The sequence below is a fragment of the Ascidiella aspersa genome, chromosome 2 (genome assembly GCF_963924565.1).
Source record: "Ascidiella aspersa chromosome 2, kaAscAspe10.2, whole genome shotgun sequence".
In the NCBI taxonomy this organism is placed as follows: Eukaryota; Metazoa; Chordata; class Ascidiacea; order Phlebobranchia; family Ascidiidae; genus Ascidiella; species Ascidiella aspersa.
Window position 1 is genome coordinate 8,236,470 of NC_139448.1, and position 16,455 is coordinate 8,252,924.

The 16,455-nt window shown below is 36.6% G+C and overlaps 2 protein-coding genes across 2 annotated transcripts; both read right to left on the bottom strand.

Annotated features, from left to right (window-relative positions):
• Positions 1–2,755: 2,755 nt before the first annotated feature.
• Positions 2,756–8,099, bottom strand: LOC146163404 (uncharacterized). The gene is made up of 2 exons (XM_083382484.1): positions 7,900–8,099; positions 2,756–3,573 (listed from the first exon to the last, which is right to left on the bottom strand). The coding sequence occupies exons 1-2, from the start codon at positions 8,097–8,099 to the stop codon at positions 3,135–3,137; spliced, it is 639 nt and encodes a 212-aa protein (XP_083238610.1). The 3' UTR covers positions 2,756–3,134.
• Positions 8,100–12,534: 4,435 nt separating this feature from the next.
• LOC146163405 (UMP-CMP kinase-like) lies at positions 12,535–15,708 on the bottom strand. Its single transcript, XM_083381275.1, has 5 exons — positions 15,629–15,708; positions 15,057–15,203; positions 14,570–14,707; positions 13,276–13,449; positions 12,535–12,696 (listed from the first exon to the last, which is right to left on the bottom strand). The coding sequence occupies exons 1-5, from the start codon at positions 15,704–15,706 to the stop codon at positions 12,664–12,666; spliced, it is 570 nt and encodes a 189-aa protein (XP_083237401.1). The 5' UTR covers positions 15,707–15,708; the 3' UTR covers positions 12,535–12,663.
• Positions 15,709–16,455: the final 747 nt, after the last annotated feature.

A 16,455-nucleotide genomic window follows, 5' to 3' on the forward strand; every position in this document is an offset into this window, starting at 1 on the left:
AACGTGAGAGCGTGGAATCTTGCGCTATACAAAAAACACACAAAGAAAGCACCACGTCAAATCAATCTTTGGCTATGGAATTGGTGTCCTAAGATATATCTTGGTAAGATATTGACTATGCATCAGATTAAATAAACAACTAACCGTCCATAAGCTTTAACACCAATATTTTATCAATATCATGCACAATTGCACAATTTGCACATCGATAGTCAGGGTGATTAAAACTATGTTTTATCACAAAAATATAAACGACAATCTCAATGGTACAGCTCTTAAAACTAATAAGATCTTCCAGAATGCATTACAAAATTACAAAAAAACTTAGCCTACTTCAAGCTCTAACTGTAGATTTTATCTAGAATAATGACAGAATCAATATAACAAAGAAAGAATATGTAGTAACAGAAGTCGCAATTTTATTAGGGCCTACACATTTAATTTATCTAATAGCTCGTGAAACACCTATATCATACCATTAGTGGTTCGTATGCAGCTTGCAAACTACTAATAACCATCGATTCTTGGAATAGAAGTTGTACATACCCTATTGTTTTACAGGGCAGTGAAAATCGGTTTTTGGTGCAAATGGCACACGTTACAAACAAAAAGTTAAATTTAACTCTATAAAATGAATAAATTTTATTATGTTCATTATTTCAAAATCGCCATCCGCACGAAAACTTACCATGCAGGTTACAATAGCCAAAAGCAAACTCCACTTTATCTTGCGGTAGGTCACCGTCTCCATGTTATCTCCAGCCACTCAAAAGACAACTCTCGACCGGTCAAAAGACTCCCAACATTCGGCGTCCGAGCAAACGTGAACGGTCTGCGGAATTCTCCCTAGTGACCAATCCCGTGAAGGCCTTAACATCGCCCTGTGCCTTAATCCAAGGCCGTTAACGCTTCACGGGGCCCACCCCCCACATCGTGCGTAATTGGGGGGGACAATACGGCGGCGCCTTTTCAGCACGAGGACACAGCCTGGAGTAATTTTCCAAGCTCCGCTTGTTCCGCGATTGTCCCTAAGCCAATCAGATCCGCGGTTCGCTTTTTTGCCGGTCGAATACATGTTTTATAGTGGCGGTGTTGATTTTCAGCGATTTTTAGACGCGGTGCGGCAACGGGTGGTGCCGATGAATACATTAAAACACAATGTAGCCACATGCTGAGATACTTGAGCTTACAAAAGCCATTAGCGGCTGTTTAAAAATGGAGCGGAAACGGGCGCCCCTTGGTTATGCAATTAGATACGGCTAAACTCTTGGAAAAATTGTTAAAGCAATACTCAGCCACCGTTAAATATGCATCCTTTGCGTTGTAGCCATCCGAGACCCAACGACACCCACATGATTAAATTGCGTGTAACCAACTTCTCGCATTTATGCGCTGCCGTGCTATATATTCTGATTTAGTTTTATAATATCAGCCGCGCGTTAGACAACCAAACAGTAGCACGTCTAGGTAAGGTATCTAAACTGCTATTGCCAAAAGCCGCAAGGAATGGTTAGCAAATTATCAAAGCTTTCAAAGCCTATAGTTCGTTATAATTTACAAATTCCCTTGGTTCTGGCATGCTACAGGCTAATGCAGCGGGTTGTCTCAGTTCAAGTGCAAAACTGAACTAAACGAACTTGCGTAAGGGTTAGGGGTGTGACCTCTACTTTCCGGGCTCCACTTTTGTACAGGTCTAAGTTCGCTCTTATATAACCTTTATCTTGAATCAATAGGTCTACTTGAGGTGTGGAAACTGTTCGGCATTTTATCTATACTATAGCCATATCCAGTGGTGGGATTCAGCCGGTTCGCATCGGTTCTATAGAACCGTCTCACGAACTTTTATGAGAGTAGCGAACCGGTTAGGATTACTGGTTACTGTCAATGGATTTTCGTATATTATCTAATCCATCGATTTTTTCACGTTTTTTTCAAAATGTGCAATGGTCAAGTTCGCACGTAGCAGTCATCCATTGAGTTAATTTTTATAATTGTAGCAATTTCCTTTTTGTAATTTTTGTCTGAAAATTGAATTGGTGCGTCACAACTCACAAGTACAACTATAGTCATGAGAAGACGACTGCTGCTTTTAAGTGTGACTGTTAGCCTAGTGATGTGATTCAGCCTGTTCGCACCAAATGCTGGAACCTGGAGTTGTATTCTGTTATTGCAACTACTTTTATTATTTGCCGAAAAAGATGACTTTTTGTAACAGAACCGGTTTAAAAGTGTGTCATTTGTGATAGAACCGGTTGACAAAAAATTTGAATCCCACCATTGGCCATATAACAAGATAGTTCCTTACAGTGCTCATTTTAAGCTTGGAAAGGTAATTTCTACAACAGCAGTAAAAATTATTACATTTGCAAAGAAATAAACTTGAAAAATGGCTTCAATATGAGAAGTCGGGTTTTGTTAAGCTCATTATTAGTTGGAATTCCGGCAATGTCGCGATTTCCCTGACCTCTAAAGTACTATTCGTCTACAAAGGTAAAATTTAATAATTTTTTTACCAACCTAAATTAAAACTAAGCAACGATAGTATAGCTAAACATTCCTTTCAATCTACCGCATTCTTTACGTTTCTTTACACTTGTTAGTAAAACGATTGCCAAAAATTACTCTTATACATATTTATTTTCATAAAAAAGGGTAGTACATTAACAGAAAAAATGCTTCAAAATGTTGAAATTGGCACAGTCACAGTATTAAAATGTAAATGATTTTACGGTTATCTGTAAAAATCATCGTCAACTTAAAAAAGCCAAACTCACAGGCGAGAAGAAAAAAGGCACGAAGGCAAAATAATTCCGATCGGTTATCTAAAAGTAAGCTTGAAAACTGGCGTTAGTCGGATCAGGCTTACAGGGCATCGTTAAAAGTATAATAGACCTCCACGAAAGCGGCCAAGGTAATGTAGCCTTGACGCCTTTCATAGGTTACGGTTAATATAACGCCATAAAGTTCATGTTTATGGTGACATCTGTTTACCAAACACGCCTGACATCTGTTTTACGAAACATTTTTAACCGCCTCTCTCTGTTTCCTCCGGTGCTAGTTCGCACTTTCTGAACTAACTCGCGGGCGACGTCTAACGGCAATTCAAAATAAATAAACAACCGCGCGCAAGAGAGCTAAGAACAGCAGCCCGAAGGCCTGTCATGCCCACGGCGAGAGGGCGAGCCGGTCACGGAGCGGTCTTGGACGTTGATGGGCCGTCGACCGGAGTTGAAGAAAATGTTGCTGGAATCGGTTGCGCTTCTGTCCTCAAGAAAGTTGCAAACATCCTTAAAAATCTTCTCAACATTTTCGCCGCTTTTAGCGCTCGTCTCACAGTAAATGGATTTGAACTCTTTGGCGAAGCGCTGGCCCTCGGCGACGGGAACTTCCCTTTTCTGGGGGGCCAGGTCCAGCTTGTTGCCGACCAGGGCGATGACGGCGTCGGCCGGGCCATTCTCGCGCAGTTCGCTCATCCAGTATCGCACGCTCTCTAGCGACGTCTCGCGGGTGATGTCGAAGACGACTAGGACGACAGCTGCGCCACGGTAGTACATCGGCGCTAGCGACTTGTACCTGAAAGCAAATTATATTTTTACTGATTTTAAATAGAAAAGTAATGTTGCATTGAAATATGTGATAATGGAAATTATATTCAGACCTATTTAAGATAAACATCCATCTTAATTCCTTAGGGATACCACATTTTCAGCACCCCAAAAGAGGACATATTTTTGCCGGCAAGCAAAACGAAAGTAGAATTGTTACGTTTGAGTTTGATGATGTTTTACATTTCCTCGGTAGTTGCAGGCAAAAGTTACAACATAAAAGGGAAGCAAAAGTTACAAAAGCAGACACAAAAACAACAAATCAAATTTATTTTTCCGATTCAACCCATGAATACTGAGCGGTTCCCTTAACATTTGACAACAAGAAATGATAATTCTAACGAGATCGTGATATTGTTTACACGAAATATCATTGAAATTATATACAACCGCCAAGGCAGTAATTTTTTGGAAATAAATACGACGACTCGCCCAAAAGTCTTGGTTGAAAGTATAGGCAACCAACTCGAAATGCGACAAGAGGACATTTGGACAATTTTGAGCGTCCTCTGAGGACCATTCACTTTTCTTGAAAAAAGAGGACAAATCCTCCTAAAAGAGGACATATGGTAGGCCTACAATTCCTACACACAGCAGAATAGTACAGCAAAGCTAGTACTTCACATCAGACACTTTTTTCACATGTTAAAAGTTATATAAATATATATATATATATATGAATATACTGCTGCTGCCAGGCATTGTATTAATTATAAAGAAGGTTCTTCCGACAATTATTTATTATTGTATTAATTATAAAGAAGGTTCTTCCGACAATATAAATATATAATAAATAAATAATTGTCGGAAGAACCTTCTTTATAATTAGTATATATATATATACTCCACCGGAAAACGCATCGTTAGTATATCTGAATAGTTTAGTTTATTTTTTAATTATTCTATCTAATATTTCTACTGTAACGCTGTTTATTCAAATATACCGACTATGCCTTTTTCGCTAGACTATTTTGCTGTTGTAAACTAAAAAGTAATTGAATAATTATCTGAACACGAACAGCATTATTAAGCGAAGACAACAAAGAGAACACGTACACGCAAGTTTTACAACGTTAGAAAATCTGTTTTTTTTTTTGGTTACAAAATTTGACACCGAAATACCGAGATACCTTTCTTATTTTAAAAACCGTAATTTTTAGGTTGAAATGTTTATTAAAACCCTTTAAGTTTAAAAAATACACGTTTTAAACAGAAAACCTATAGGCAATGCAAAGGCGGGTTTGTTTTTTATTAGGCTTAGCGAAAATGTTTTTTGCACAAGACGTAGTGTTGTTATTCTTTAAAAAAGTCAATGATGTGCTAGTGGTATCGATACTGGGATGTTTACAGGGATTCCCGAACCTTTCAAAGGTTTGTAGCCATAGAAACAAATTGGAAATCACCAGCATCTGGACCAGCCCTTCTTAATTAAAGCTTTCCAAGTGTGTCACAGGCTAAGGAAAACATATTCAAAAGTACCGAACATATATTTTTATCATTTTTTGACATTTTCGTTCGGTTTAGCTTGTTGAGCATACATTACTTTAAAGATTATTATGCAAACCACAAAGCCTATGTAACCGAAACTTAACAGATATTTACAGGTGCAACCTAAAAAGACTGAAAAGGTTAAGAAACAATGACTTATAGTTTAGACTGACCCACGTACTTAAATAATGTATTTTTATTAGAGAAAGTATGTATCTAAATAATTATAATACAGTGGGTGTCACACTAACACGTCTTACCATGACGCACAATGAGTGATGCTTATGTGGTAAATGAAAGTACGCAGCAGTTAGTAGTTACTTGTTATGTAAGTGGTCTACGTGCGTGGCTTGACGTGCGGTTGCCAGTTTTCACAAGCGTTTGTCATTTACGCGTCCTATACGTCTGGCGTTTTGACGCACGGGCACGTGACCTCAGTCTTCTACGTAACGCAACCGCACGCAGAATGCCGCGTCGCATAAACTCCTGGTCTACTATACGGTTTATTTTTAACCGTACAGTTATCAAAATATAATATAATCTTTTTATAGCACAGCTTTGCTGGATGTAATTTAAAAAGTAAGAGAGAAAATCATAGAGGCATTTAAGCGGAATATATAACTATAATCTAAGCAGTAACTGACAGAAAGAAACCTACATGATTTCAACATCGATAAAAACATCCTATAGAATTATTATATGTATGACGTAGGTATGACAACAGGCTTACTATGCTATTCTGGTCTAGCACCAACTTTGTTACAAACGAACGTTTCGGCAGAAACTGCCAGCTGACCTTATTTTAACTATTTTGTTTAAAAAATAATTTCATAGCACTTTGAGCAAACTGCGTTCTAAATATAATTACCATTTTTATGGGCGTGAGATAACACCAAGCATTGCACCATGTGCTTGAAATTTTTTACGGGAGCCAATTTATTCTGTTAAAAGTTTTCAGTCATTTAGGGTTATATTTTGGCTCATTTGGTGTTAAAATTTAACGTTTCAGATAAGTGTCTCTTTCAAACTGTAAATTAGACAAAATGTAAGTCTAGGCTTATTGGATATACAAATGTAAATCGACTTTTCAAAAGATTGTTTCAAAGAGACACACAATTATAACTATAACTAATACCGTTTTATAAAACAAAAGGGCGGCAAACTTTGCAGCGTAGAAGCGATGTTAGGACTGAAACAGCCTTTCATAACGCCCATGCATTGTGTTCGCTTATGACTCACGAACAATTCGACCCTATCGAAAGCGTTTTCCCATACAAGTTAATTTAAGAACACTCTTTGTGACACGCGTGCAAAATTCCCGAAGCGGGAACACACAATAAGGCCGAAAAAGCAACAATACCTAAAGCAGGAAAATCTACAGTACAATAGTATTATGACCAACGACAAAATAAAGTCAAATACGCAGTGATATCCACGACAAAATAAGATCGAAATTGTCTGATTAAGACCTAAATCTGTCGGAATACGTCCTAAAATCATCAGAATAATGCCTAAATGGACAAAATAATGCCTGAAACTGTAAGGAGAGGGTATGGGACGATCGGGGCCATGGGTTTGGCATCGGCCGTTTTGCTGTCGACGTTTGTGCGTCCTATTTTGAACCATGCCGTCAAGGCTCCGCTATTTTAACACTGGATTTTTTACCCTGTTTGGGGTTATTGTTGGTTAATTGGTATTGGTCAGAAAATGGGTTAGGATTGAAATTATTAGGGGAGTTATTGATGTACTTAGGAAGGGGGTTTGCAGTTAGGTAAAATGTTGCATAGGATTCTGGTCATTTAGGTCTTATTCTGCTTTCTGGCCACATAAAGTCTTATTCCGGTGGGTTTAGGACTAGATGTTATTACGACTATTAGGTATCATTCTTTTTTATGTACCTTTTCTAACTACCAATAAAAAGAATTATAATTATTATAGATTCCCTGGAATGTGACACAAGGCGTAACTTTGGTTTTGCAGTTCCCGAGCGGACGTATGTGATGTGTCATGGCTTATGATAGCGGCTACCTGTGATGTGTTGTGCATCTGCTGTTACTTAAAACAAACAGATGTATTTAAAATACTATTCAGAGTTGTGAATAACTTGTTCTAGAGCGGTATAAGCTGGTCATTTGAAATATTTCTACTTAAGAAATTCGGTGAATTTGATATTTTTAATTGCTCAAAAATGACTTAAATCAATGATATGATTACAATGCACTTAATCTGCTGTTTTTCGAATGACTTGACTCGACAACTTATTTAAACACATAAATTTAATTGGACTTTGAGTAAAATTAAGTGTTTTTGTTAATCCTTTGTTTAATAAAGCTAGGTTATTTATCTCAACATGTGCACGTGAAACAATTTGATCGATAAATGTTGCGTTTCGCTTGTTATTTAGTTTAGTCATTGCTAATAATAGTCGAATGGTTTACTAAGTTTAAATGTTAAGTGTTTTATTTTTATGTCAATGACTTGACTTAGAGTTGACTTATTACAACAATTTTTTGACTTGGGAAACTGATGTCTTGGACTGGAACTTAACTTGTTATTTTTGCAAAAGACTTAGCTTTAACGTACGTTTTTTTCTCCAAATGACTTGACTGAGAGAAGTCATTTAAATAAAAACACTTGTTTACAACACTGTAGTTTAGTGTGTTTTTTAGTTAAGTTGACTATTTTGAATAATGACTTACACCGGGACTTGGCCTTGGCAACCGATGACTTTGACTGGGACTCAGTTTAAAAAAGTTACATCATCGTAAAAGTTACTTGTTTAGAACACTGGTAAGTAAATGTCTACCTTTCTTGGCCTGCGGTGTCCCAAATCTGCAGCTTAAATGTAGTTCCGTGTTCCGTGGACCAGTAGCGGGATTTGAACGCTGCGCCGATGGTGTTGGCCATCTGCTCGTCAAAACGGTTCTCCACAAATCTAAGGGTGATACTTGACTTGCCCACGTTGGTGTCGCCCAGCACGCAAACCTTTACCATGCGCGTGACCATGCTTGTTCGTTTGTATGTGGTTATTAAAATTGGTAACTGTCAAAAGCAATGTTAAAAATGGTTACCGAGTAAAGCACAGGTGTACAAATTACAATATGCTACCCTTAAAGATTAAACCAATATACATTTTTTTTACCTTCAAGTCGTAATTTTTTAAGTTTAATTATAGATTTTTAAACTATATCTGGGGCGAAAGTAATTATGTACATACTATACATTCCAACGTGGGTAAAACGCTTTCTTTTGTGTCTTTTAACTAGTTTGGGGTACCGTTTCTACAAAAGACATATCATCCCTTTGGAAAAAAATCAATGTGTTTGGCCTAATCTAATAGATTATTATATCAACAAGACACAAAATCATCTCTATAAACAAAAAAATTCAAAGTCGCTCAAATACCAAACTAATGCCTTTGGTAATTATCCTTTTGAAGAATACGATCTACTCTAAAAGTATATATTGTGGGCTATGCTTTTTGCACCTAATCCGTTTCAACTTCCACTACAAAGAGCTGGCAGAATGATCTTACTGGTTGGCAAATCGAAGGAACGTTTATCCGTTCAACTCGAATACAAAGTACAGCATCAACTCGAATTTGCCATAGGACAAGCCCTTACACCACTTCCGCGTTGCCTATGAAGGATTTGTCCTCACGTACTCCGAAATGCGACGGAAGGACAGCACAGTGCAAGTTGCAACGTTTATGAGCAGCTTCCGTAAAGAAAAATGTAACGCTATTACACAGAAGTAAATTTCATTGACGTTTGAATTTACTATACCAGCACCCAAGCCAACGTCTTATGCCCTGTTTAATCAAATCTGCTATATAATAAATACAGTACAAACGTTTTCGCTTATATAAACGCTCTTTTGAAAATAACCCAAAGGTCAAAAGACTCGACGATTTAACTTACGTCAGTTTCACACAACGGCACAACTTAAAATACAGGCGCACTGCCCGCACGTAGACAAACCCTGCCGAAATATAAATGCCCAACGAAACTTTACTCACATGACATGGGTACAATAGCAACTAGCAACACCGGCTGTACTGCGCGATTGTTTGGTAATTTCCCCTTGTTATGACACTCGTGACGTTTTTGCATCCTGGTTAACATTTTACACTTGGCCAGTTTATTCATGGCCTCTTATAAAAAAACGCGCTTAAATATCTTGAAACATACCGGTATCCAATAGACAGGGTTTGTGTATATCACAAAGGTGTGTTCAAAATAAGAGGCATTGTGCTGTTGGTGGTGGCCAAGTAAACTGTTCGCTTGTGACGTCAAAAGTTTCCTGTTTTAAGCAGAGATAGACCTTGCCTTAAGACACTTCCTCATATAGTTAAGGCGATGGGGCATTTCAGAGGTATTTGAACGTCAAGCAAGTCTTGTGTAATGTTTTCGACCGATGGTCACTTCGTCATTTAAGCTACGACTATAATAAATGTTTCCTAGCTACTATCTTGATAAATTCTAACTCAAAACGCCATTCAATATACAGACCACGCACTCGTAAAACATATTTTACAAAAATGAAAACAGCGCAATATTAGATATTTAAAGTAATTGTCAAAAACTATTTAAAAATAAGTGCAGCACTGATTAACCCTCAAACTTAAACTCAAGCAAAATTAAAACAACTTTTATCTCAGGCGGATTTTTTTTATTTGCTAACGCTGTGGCATTTAAATAACTTCAACCACTGAGTGTGTTCCATAGGTTTCCTAAATTATTATGTCTAATCTCTTCAACTTTGCATTAGCGACAACAAACCTGAACGAAACTACAAGCAACCTAAAAAACCAACAATAAATCCGATTGCTTAACGTGAGCTCTATCTGCCGTTAATATCACATGGCGTGCGTACGTTACATTGCTCGACTGGTTATAACATGATGTGTTTAATCAACTTATTATGACCACACGCGGTGCGTTTGTCACAGCTCCAAGAACCAAAAGGATGACTCAATAATGTAAGCGTGACCCACTGATCAGAACTTGTGTAACCCACTGATCACTGGTCAGAACTTGCTGCAGTAAAACTCGCGCCTATAACATAGATTGTAACTAATGCTCCTTGATTACACTCGCGAAGTGCAACAGGGTTTGGTGTTGTTTACATTGTTGCTATTTTTAAGCCGTTACTTACCGTACTGGAAAAGCTTCTTGCTCCTATTTTGCCAACACTAGATTTTGTTATTTAATATTCATTTAAGACAGACCACAGAAGAACGTTTCGAAAATATCGAAGTGGTTAAAGGTTATCTATGCAGGGTATCCACTTTTAGGCGACTTTTTAGGTTATTGGCTATTATATAAAACAGCTAATCTAACAAACTGCTGCGTATCAACTAATCTAACAAACTGCTGCGTATCAAATGACGCGGTTTACTGTATATTTCACAATCTTTCCCTAAACGGGAACTGCTATGAAATAACAGGTCATCCAATGAAAAACCATTATATCAACACCTGTACAACCACTTACAACTATAAACTTACACTTGCAAAGCCACAAAAGCGGCCCTATACTCAGTGAATCATAGTAAGGGCGTTCGAAAATACGTTTATGCAAATCCGCTGCCGATAACGGAAACGCGGACCGCCAGGCGCAGGTCGCACAGACAAGTTGCAGCACTTTACTGTCGAAACAAGAAGACGACGTCCCTTAACAAAACATGTAAGGTGGCGTCTATACTGGGTAACTCAGAACCACGGACTGTGTTTGGAACAGGCGTAGGGTGTCATTCACCGATTAGTTTAGGTGTTCGGCATGTAGCCACCAGTGTACAATATGGTACGTTTCAAGAGACAACTTTTTTCCATGACAAAGTACTTTTATTTTAAATGATTAAGTGTAAGGAAAGGAGTCGTTTTTACGTTTTATCACATCACGACTACTTTAAATTCTCTAGCATGCGGGTATTGAATAAAATTAACGATTGTTTAGTTCATATTTAATTATTTAAATTATCTAGCTAAACAAATCCGAAACCTCTTTTAGGTTAAGAAACGAGTGTGCCCAAACTTCTAAAATGCCTATTTGGTATGAGCTTTTCAAAAAACGAGAGTGCCTAAAACTTAAATGGCTGTTTGAAAAAACTTCTAAACTCATTATTAAATATGTGCTTTTAAAAAAATTGTGTCGTTAGCTAAGTACAGTGTTGGAAACCTCATATCTCCCTATTTGTTGCTGTAAAGAATTGGGGAATAAAATCGGCACAACACGAACTGGTAACTATTACAAAATTTCTGAATTGCAGTTCGATTTTTCGTTCGTTTACGTCTATTCAACAAAATCACGCTTGTGTAGCCAAAATTGGGTATATTGAAAGCCGATTACGCTACATCAAACTGCGCAAAACGAGCTATAATTTAACAAACATGAACTTGAGCAAAACGAACAATACTTTGGGATACTGCACATGCGGGCAAATTATGTCAGGATAGACCCTAAAGTTTTGTCAGTATCAAAAAAAAATTTTTGCTAAAGCAAATTGTGACCTAATCACCTGAAAAAAAAATACCAGAAACGTTTCAATTAGTTAAATATACCTTGATTGAGAATAGTAATGACGTCATTTGGATCGGATAGGATCACGATACTTCGTGTCCAAACGGTATCAAAATGAGATATACAGTATCGAATATCCCTATTTGCAATGCAGCGTCTATATAATATACTATGTCTGACAAAATTAAAATGAGAGCTCAAATCGCACAAAATACACAAAGGAAATCGTTAAGATAGTTTTGATACGTCAAACACATTTCAGCACTGTCTAAAAATATCAGGATGATCGCGTTTTCGATGTGCAGGTGCTAAAATAAGTAAATTGGGCCACAAAGAAACACGAATACATGATAATACGCTAGTGCAGGTGGCTATATACGATAAGGCAAAAAAATAGTTCCTCACATATTTCTAATTACTCAAAACAGAGCGCAATCAAAGAAAATCAGCAAATTGTTAAATCGGAAAGTGTACGGTCAATACGGACTCGTCTAAAATAGAATAACGAGTACAAATTCCAGCCAAATTGCTTCAGAACGATACAGACCAGTTACACAAATAGTGCAGGGTCGCCATACAATTTTATGAAAAATCCTCGAAGACATTCCAATATTTGTAAAACAAAATTTATAGTCTTTCAAAGACCTAAAAATCTTTCGCTCGACGTTTTTTCTAATACAAATGGAAAACAAAAAACTGCACAAATGTCATAGTTAACGCAACTAAAAGTATTATTTTAAATGATTTTTAACGGCACTTTTAAAACACAGATCTTAAGCTGGAGATAAAACGAATTTAAAGACTTTGGAAAATCATAGGGTTTGTCAAAGATTTTTCAATACAAAAATCAATTCGAAGACTTTTAAAGATTTAAAGACTTTTTGGCAACCCTGTAGTTTTTTGGCAAACCCTGTAGCACGATCACAAAGTCAGGGCCTGCATGAGCGGCGGTGTAGAAAACAGAAGCGACATTAATCGACTGGGCCGGACGGATGTATAGCAACTACGGTATTCTACACGAGGACGATTATTTCGGCGGTCAACCTTTTCAGCTGAACAGCTTCGCCACGTCCACAAAGACCTGAACAAAAAAACAAACAGAACAGTTATGTCGTTATAAGAATATCAATGCCCATACAGAAGTAGGTATTAATTTAAACGTTTTGAATAACTCTTGATTGCATTTATTCAATGTCTTGAAATGTACGCAATACAGGGTGTATATTTTCACTTTGTTGTATGCTCGGAGTTTAATACAAGCGATGAATAAAGGACATTTAAATGTCAAACGTTGTTGCTATTGATAAAACTTCTATTTAAACTAAAAATAACATAAAATTATGCATCTTTGGAGAAAATAGTAAATTAGGTATCTTAGAAGAAATAAGTAAATCATGTACACTTTCAATAACACTGAGTTACACAGGCTTGTAGAACACAAACAACTAATGATTCACCAAATATGACCCTAAATATGATTTCAAGTACATTACCATTTACCAGGTGAATAGCAACATTTAAAAAGCAATGGCTTCATATAAAAGTAGAACTTGGAACACACAACATAATGTATATACCTGAAAGAAGGATTTTAATCATTCCATTAAAACGATAAGTGCCATAGAGGTCCCTCGAATTATCCAATACATACAATACAAACCTCATCTGGACTACGATCTGCATTTATTGTCCGGACTTTGTCCAATGACTTGTAATGCTCAACGATGGGCATTGTCTCTTTGATGTAGGTGTTGAAACGCTTCTTCAGGCTCTCCATATTGTCGTCGGTTCGACCGCTTGTCTTTCCTCTTTGCATAATTCGATCGGTACAAACCTGAAAATATATTACACAAAATAACAAACTGCCCCACAGTCTTGTTTCCTTTATTTTAAAAGGAGGCTTTGGTGACCCTTGGTTGGGACCAGTGGCGTATCCAGAGGGGTCTTGGGGTTCGAGCACCGTTTTTTGTAAGTGGTATTATAGTTTTTATCAAGGTTCAACTCGCTGTCTGAAGCGGCAATGTGTTTAACGTAATTGGGTCACGCGTCTTAAGCTAATACGAAACCAAAAAACGCAAGATGCCGATTTTCGTTTCTTGGGTCGACCGTAAATGGGGGACATTTTTTCTCTTTTGCCTTTCGTTATTGGTTCCGGTTATTAGATTAGCAAGTATGGGTCGGTAATTAAAAACGCTTAACCCAGCCTTCTTCCCCTTTTACTCGCTATAACCCGGCTAATGTTCCTCGCTGTACACTGTCTGTGCTAATATAGGTTGAGTTCCTAATGTTGAGTAGCAAAGGCATTTCTTCTAACTGAAGCAGATTCTCTTAAAAGTTCATCTAACTGTGAGTGTCATGTGGGTTTTCAACACGCCCTTTTCATGTAATAATTTGTTTTCCGACGTTCGAGGACTTTTAGACTAACGATGTCATGTGCTATTTACCGAACGCCTGAAAACAGGTAACACGGCGGTTCCCAAACTGGGGTCCGTGGCCCAATTGGGGTACGTACAGCAGTTTCAGAGGATATGCAAGGAATTAGTTTTAAGTTTTTCAACATTAGGCTTTTGCGCTTGTTTTAAACATTAGTCTATGTTTTAACCATTATCTGTCATCATTATTGTTTTTAAATATGTTTTATTATTCGATCATATAGCGTGTTTTATGATGTCTCTTGTCACATCATAAAGCATCTACTATGCTGTACTACCTGCTATCAGTGAATCGTTTGCATTAGTTAGAAAGTTGTTACATTAGAAAGAATGGTGACTGCACTAGTGTACTAAGTAACATGGGTCAACTGACCCTTGAACTTTTATAGGGCCGTGAAATATGAAATATTTGCAACAGGTCCACCAGGTAAAATTTTTAGAAAAGTTTTGGAACCGCTGAAATAACACATGTTCAGTAACTAAATTGAATATACTTATCTTTAAATCAGTTTACGTCATTACCTCTTCAGGGCACTGAAAGAACAGCACAAAGTCAACAATCGCTTTTTCACCCATCTGTTTGTTCCAGCCATCCACGTTATCCTGGTTCCTTGGAAAGCCATCCACCAAAATCTTGTCATTTTTGGACGCAATAATAGCCTGAAAGAAATTGCTTTCAGTAACCACTTACAGTACTTACAAAAATGACTTTTGACATATATCATTATAGATCTACAGCTATATATTAAATAGACATACAGCTCCCCTATTTTTATAGCAATCATTATTTTAAATGAAGTTTAAAATTTTGAAAAAGAGGTTAGTAAAACTCACAAAATGTAATCATCAGTGTTACATGAATTATTAAACTTTGTAAGAATAAGAAAGATAATAGCCTAAAACAACAGCACTAAAAATTAAAAAAACAGCGTATTACTCATTCTTATGTACTGGAAAACTAAAGTAACCTTACAAGTAAAAGGTTTTGTAAAAAAACAAACAAACAAACCATCTCTAGCAAAGAGCAAGTTATGCTGACAGGAACTATGTTTCCTTCTTTAATGTAGTTTGAAATAAGTTCTCCGTATTTAGAACCTTCACTGTTTCTTTCAGCACGAAGCAGGTCACCGGCAGATAAATGTGTGTAACCAAATTTCTAAACAAAGTTTCAAAAATATTAAATTATTGCAATTATTTAAATATATCACTTGTTATCCTTTTGAAAAAGCTTAGGTAAATAATACATTTTTAATTTAAAAAAGTATTTTTTTATACAACTATTCACTAGGTAAGAAGTAGGAAAATATTTTGATCTTTCTAAAATAAAGCTGTCAATATCCTCGATTTATTAACACTAGAATTAGGTAAGGAATGTAAGGATGATTACGCGAAATTGATTTACTTTAAAAAAAACATTCTAAAATCAAGAAAAAAAACAGAAAGCAAAGGCTTTCTTTAGCTAAAAAGTTTTTAACTAAAAATGAACAACTAGTGTGCTAGATGAAATTGCTTAGTGGGCTCGGCCTCATGTCTCAGTTGGCCCACTAGGTGCTTTTAATAACAACATTTAAAATAAAACACCTCTTTGATGTTGGTGCATTGCGTTCCTTTTCCAGATCCAGGGCCGCCGAGAACAAAAACAACCTTTGGTTTTGACATTTCTTTGAAGCTGGAGATTTTTAATAATTGGACAAAAAAGGCAGAAGTCAGTTTCATTAACTGGATAGTATGAACTCCTAATAAATCAAAAAGAAAATACATAAATTACCTTTGACATAAAAATAATGAATACTGCTTAACAAATAAGAGCTACTTGACATCAAAAATGTTTAACACTATCCTAACAAATTTTTTTAAACTTAAATCGTAGACAAGTAATTTGTCTAAACTGGCCTTAGTCAGGTAAAGTCATATTGTCTAAACTTTATAACTAAATGCAAGTTACTAACTCGTTTCGTCTACAGCTATATTGAGCATCCACATACGGCCAACCAACGCAAATCATGCACGAGGACATTTTACATTTATTTTCGGCTACTTAACATACTAAAAGCAAATGTTTTTTGGCAGTTTGAGTAAATCTTGTTCCTCCATCAAGTGTAAATAGCAAAATGCCCCAGTTTTATCCCTGATTAACTGTCGTTGAGATAATAAAAATACGCGTAGTCTATACAGTTAACATTTAACGGCCCACAAAGACCTTTTGAGTTTGGTTTTGGCCAGCGACAAGAAAAAGTGGCTCACCCCTGCTATAACTTGAACAAACAAAACTAATTTACTTTTGAAGAACTGACATGGTTTTGCATGATCAATCAAGCAATACATTCACCGATTTTTCTTTACAACTTATTGTCATTAACGTACGATTCATGAAAATGGAAAATTACTCTTAAATATTTTTTATTATT

Bases quoted from the DNA above. Each gene is read 5' to 3' on its own strand.
- LOC146163405 (XM_083381275.1), bottom strand. From the start codon at position 15,706: ATGTCAAAACCAAAGGTTGTTTTTGTTCTCGGCGGCCCTGGATCTGGA. The intron at 15,204-15,628 runs GTGTTTTATTTT...AACTTTGTTTAG, and splicing joins AATGCACCAACATCAAAGAG to AAATTTGGTTACACACATTT. The intron at 14,708-15,056 runs GTTTGTTTGTTT...AATTTCTTTCAG, and splicing joins CTTGCTCTTTGCTAGAGATG to GCTATTATTGCGTCCAAAAA.
- LOC146163404 (XM_083382484.1), bottom strand. From the start codon at position 8,099: ATGGTCACGCGCATGGTAAAGGTTTGCGTGCTGGGCGACACCAACGTG. The intron at 3,574-7,899 runs GTAGACATTTAC...ATTTGCTTTCAG, and splicing joins GACACCGCAGGCCAAGAAAG to GTACAAGTCGCTAGCGCCGA.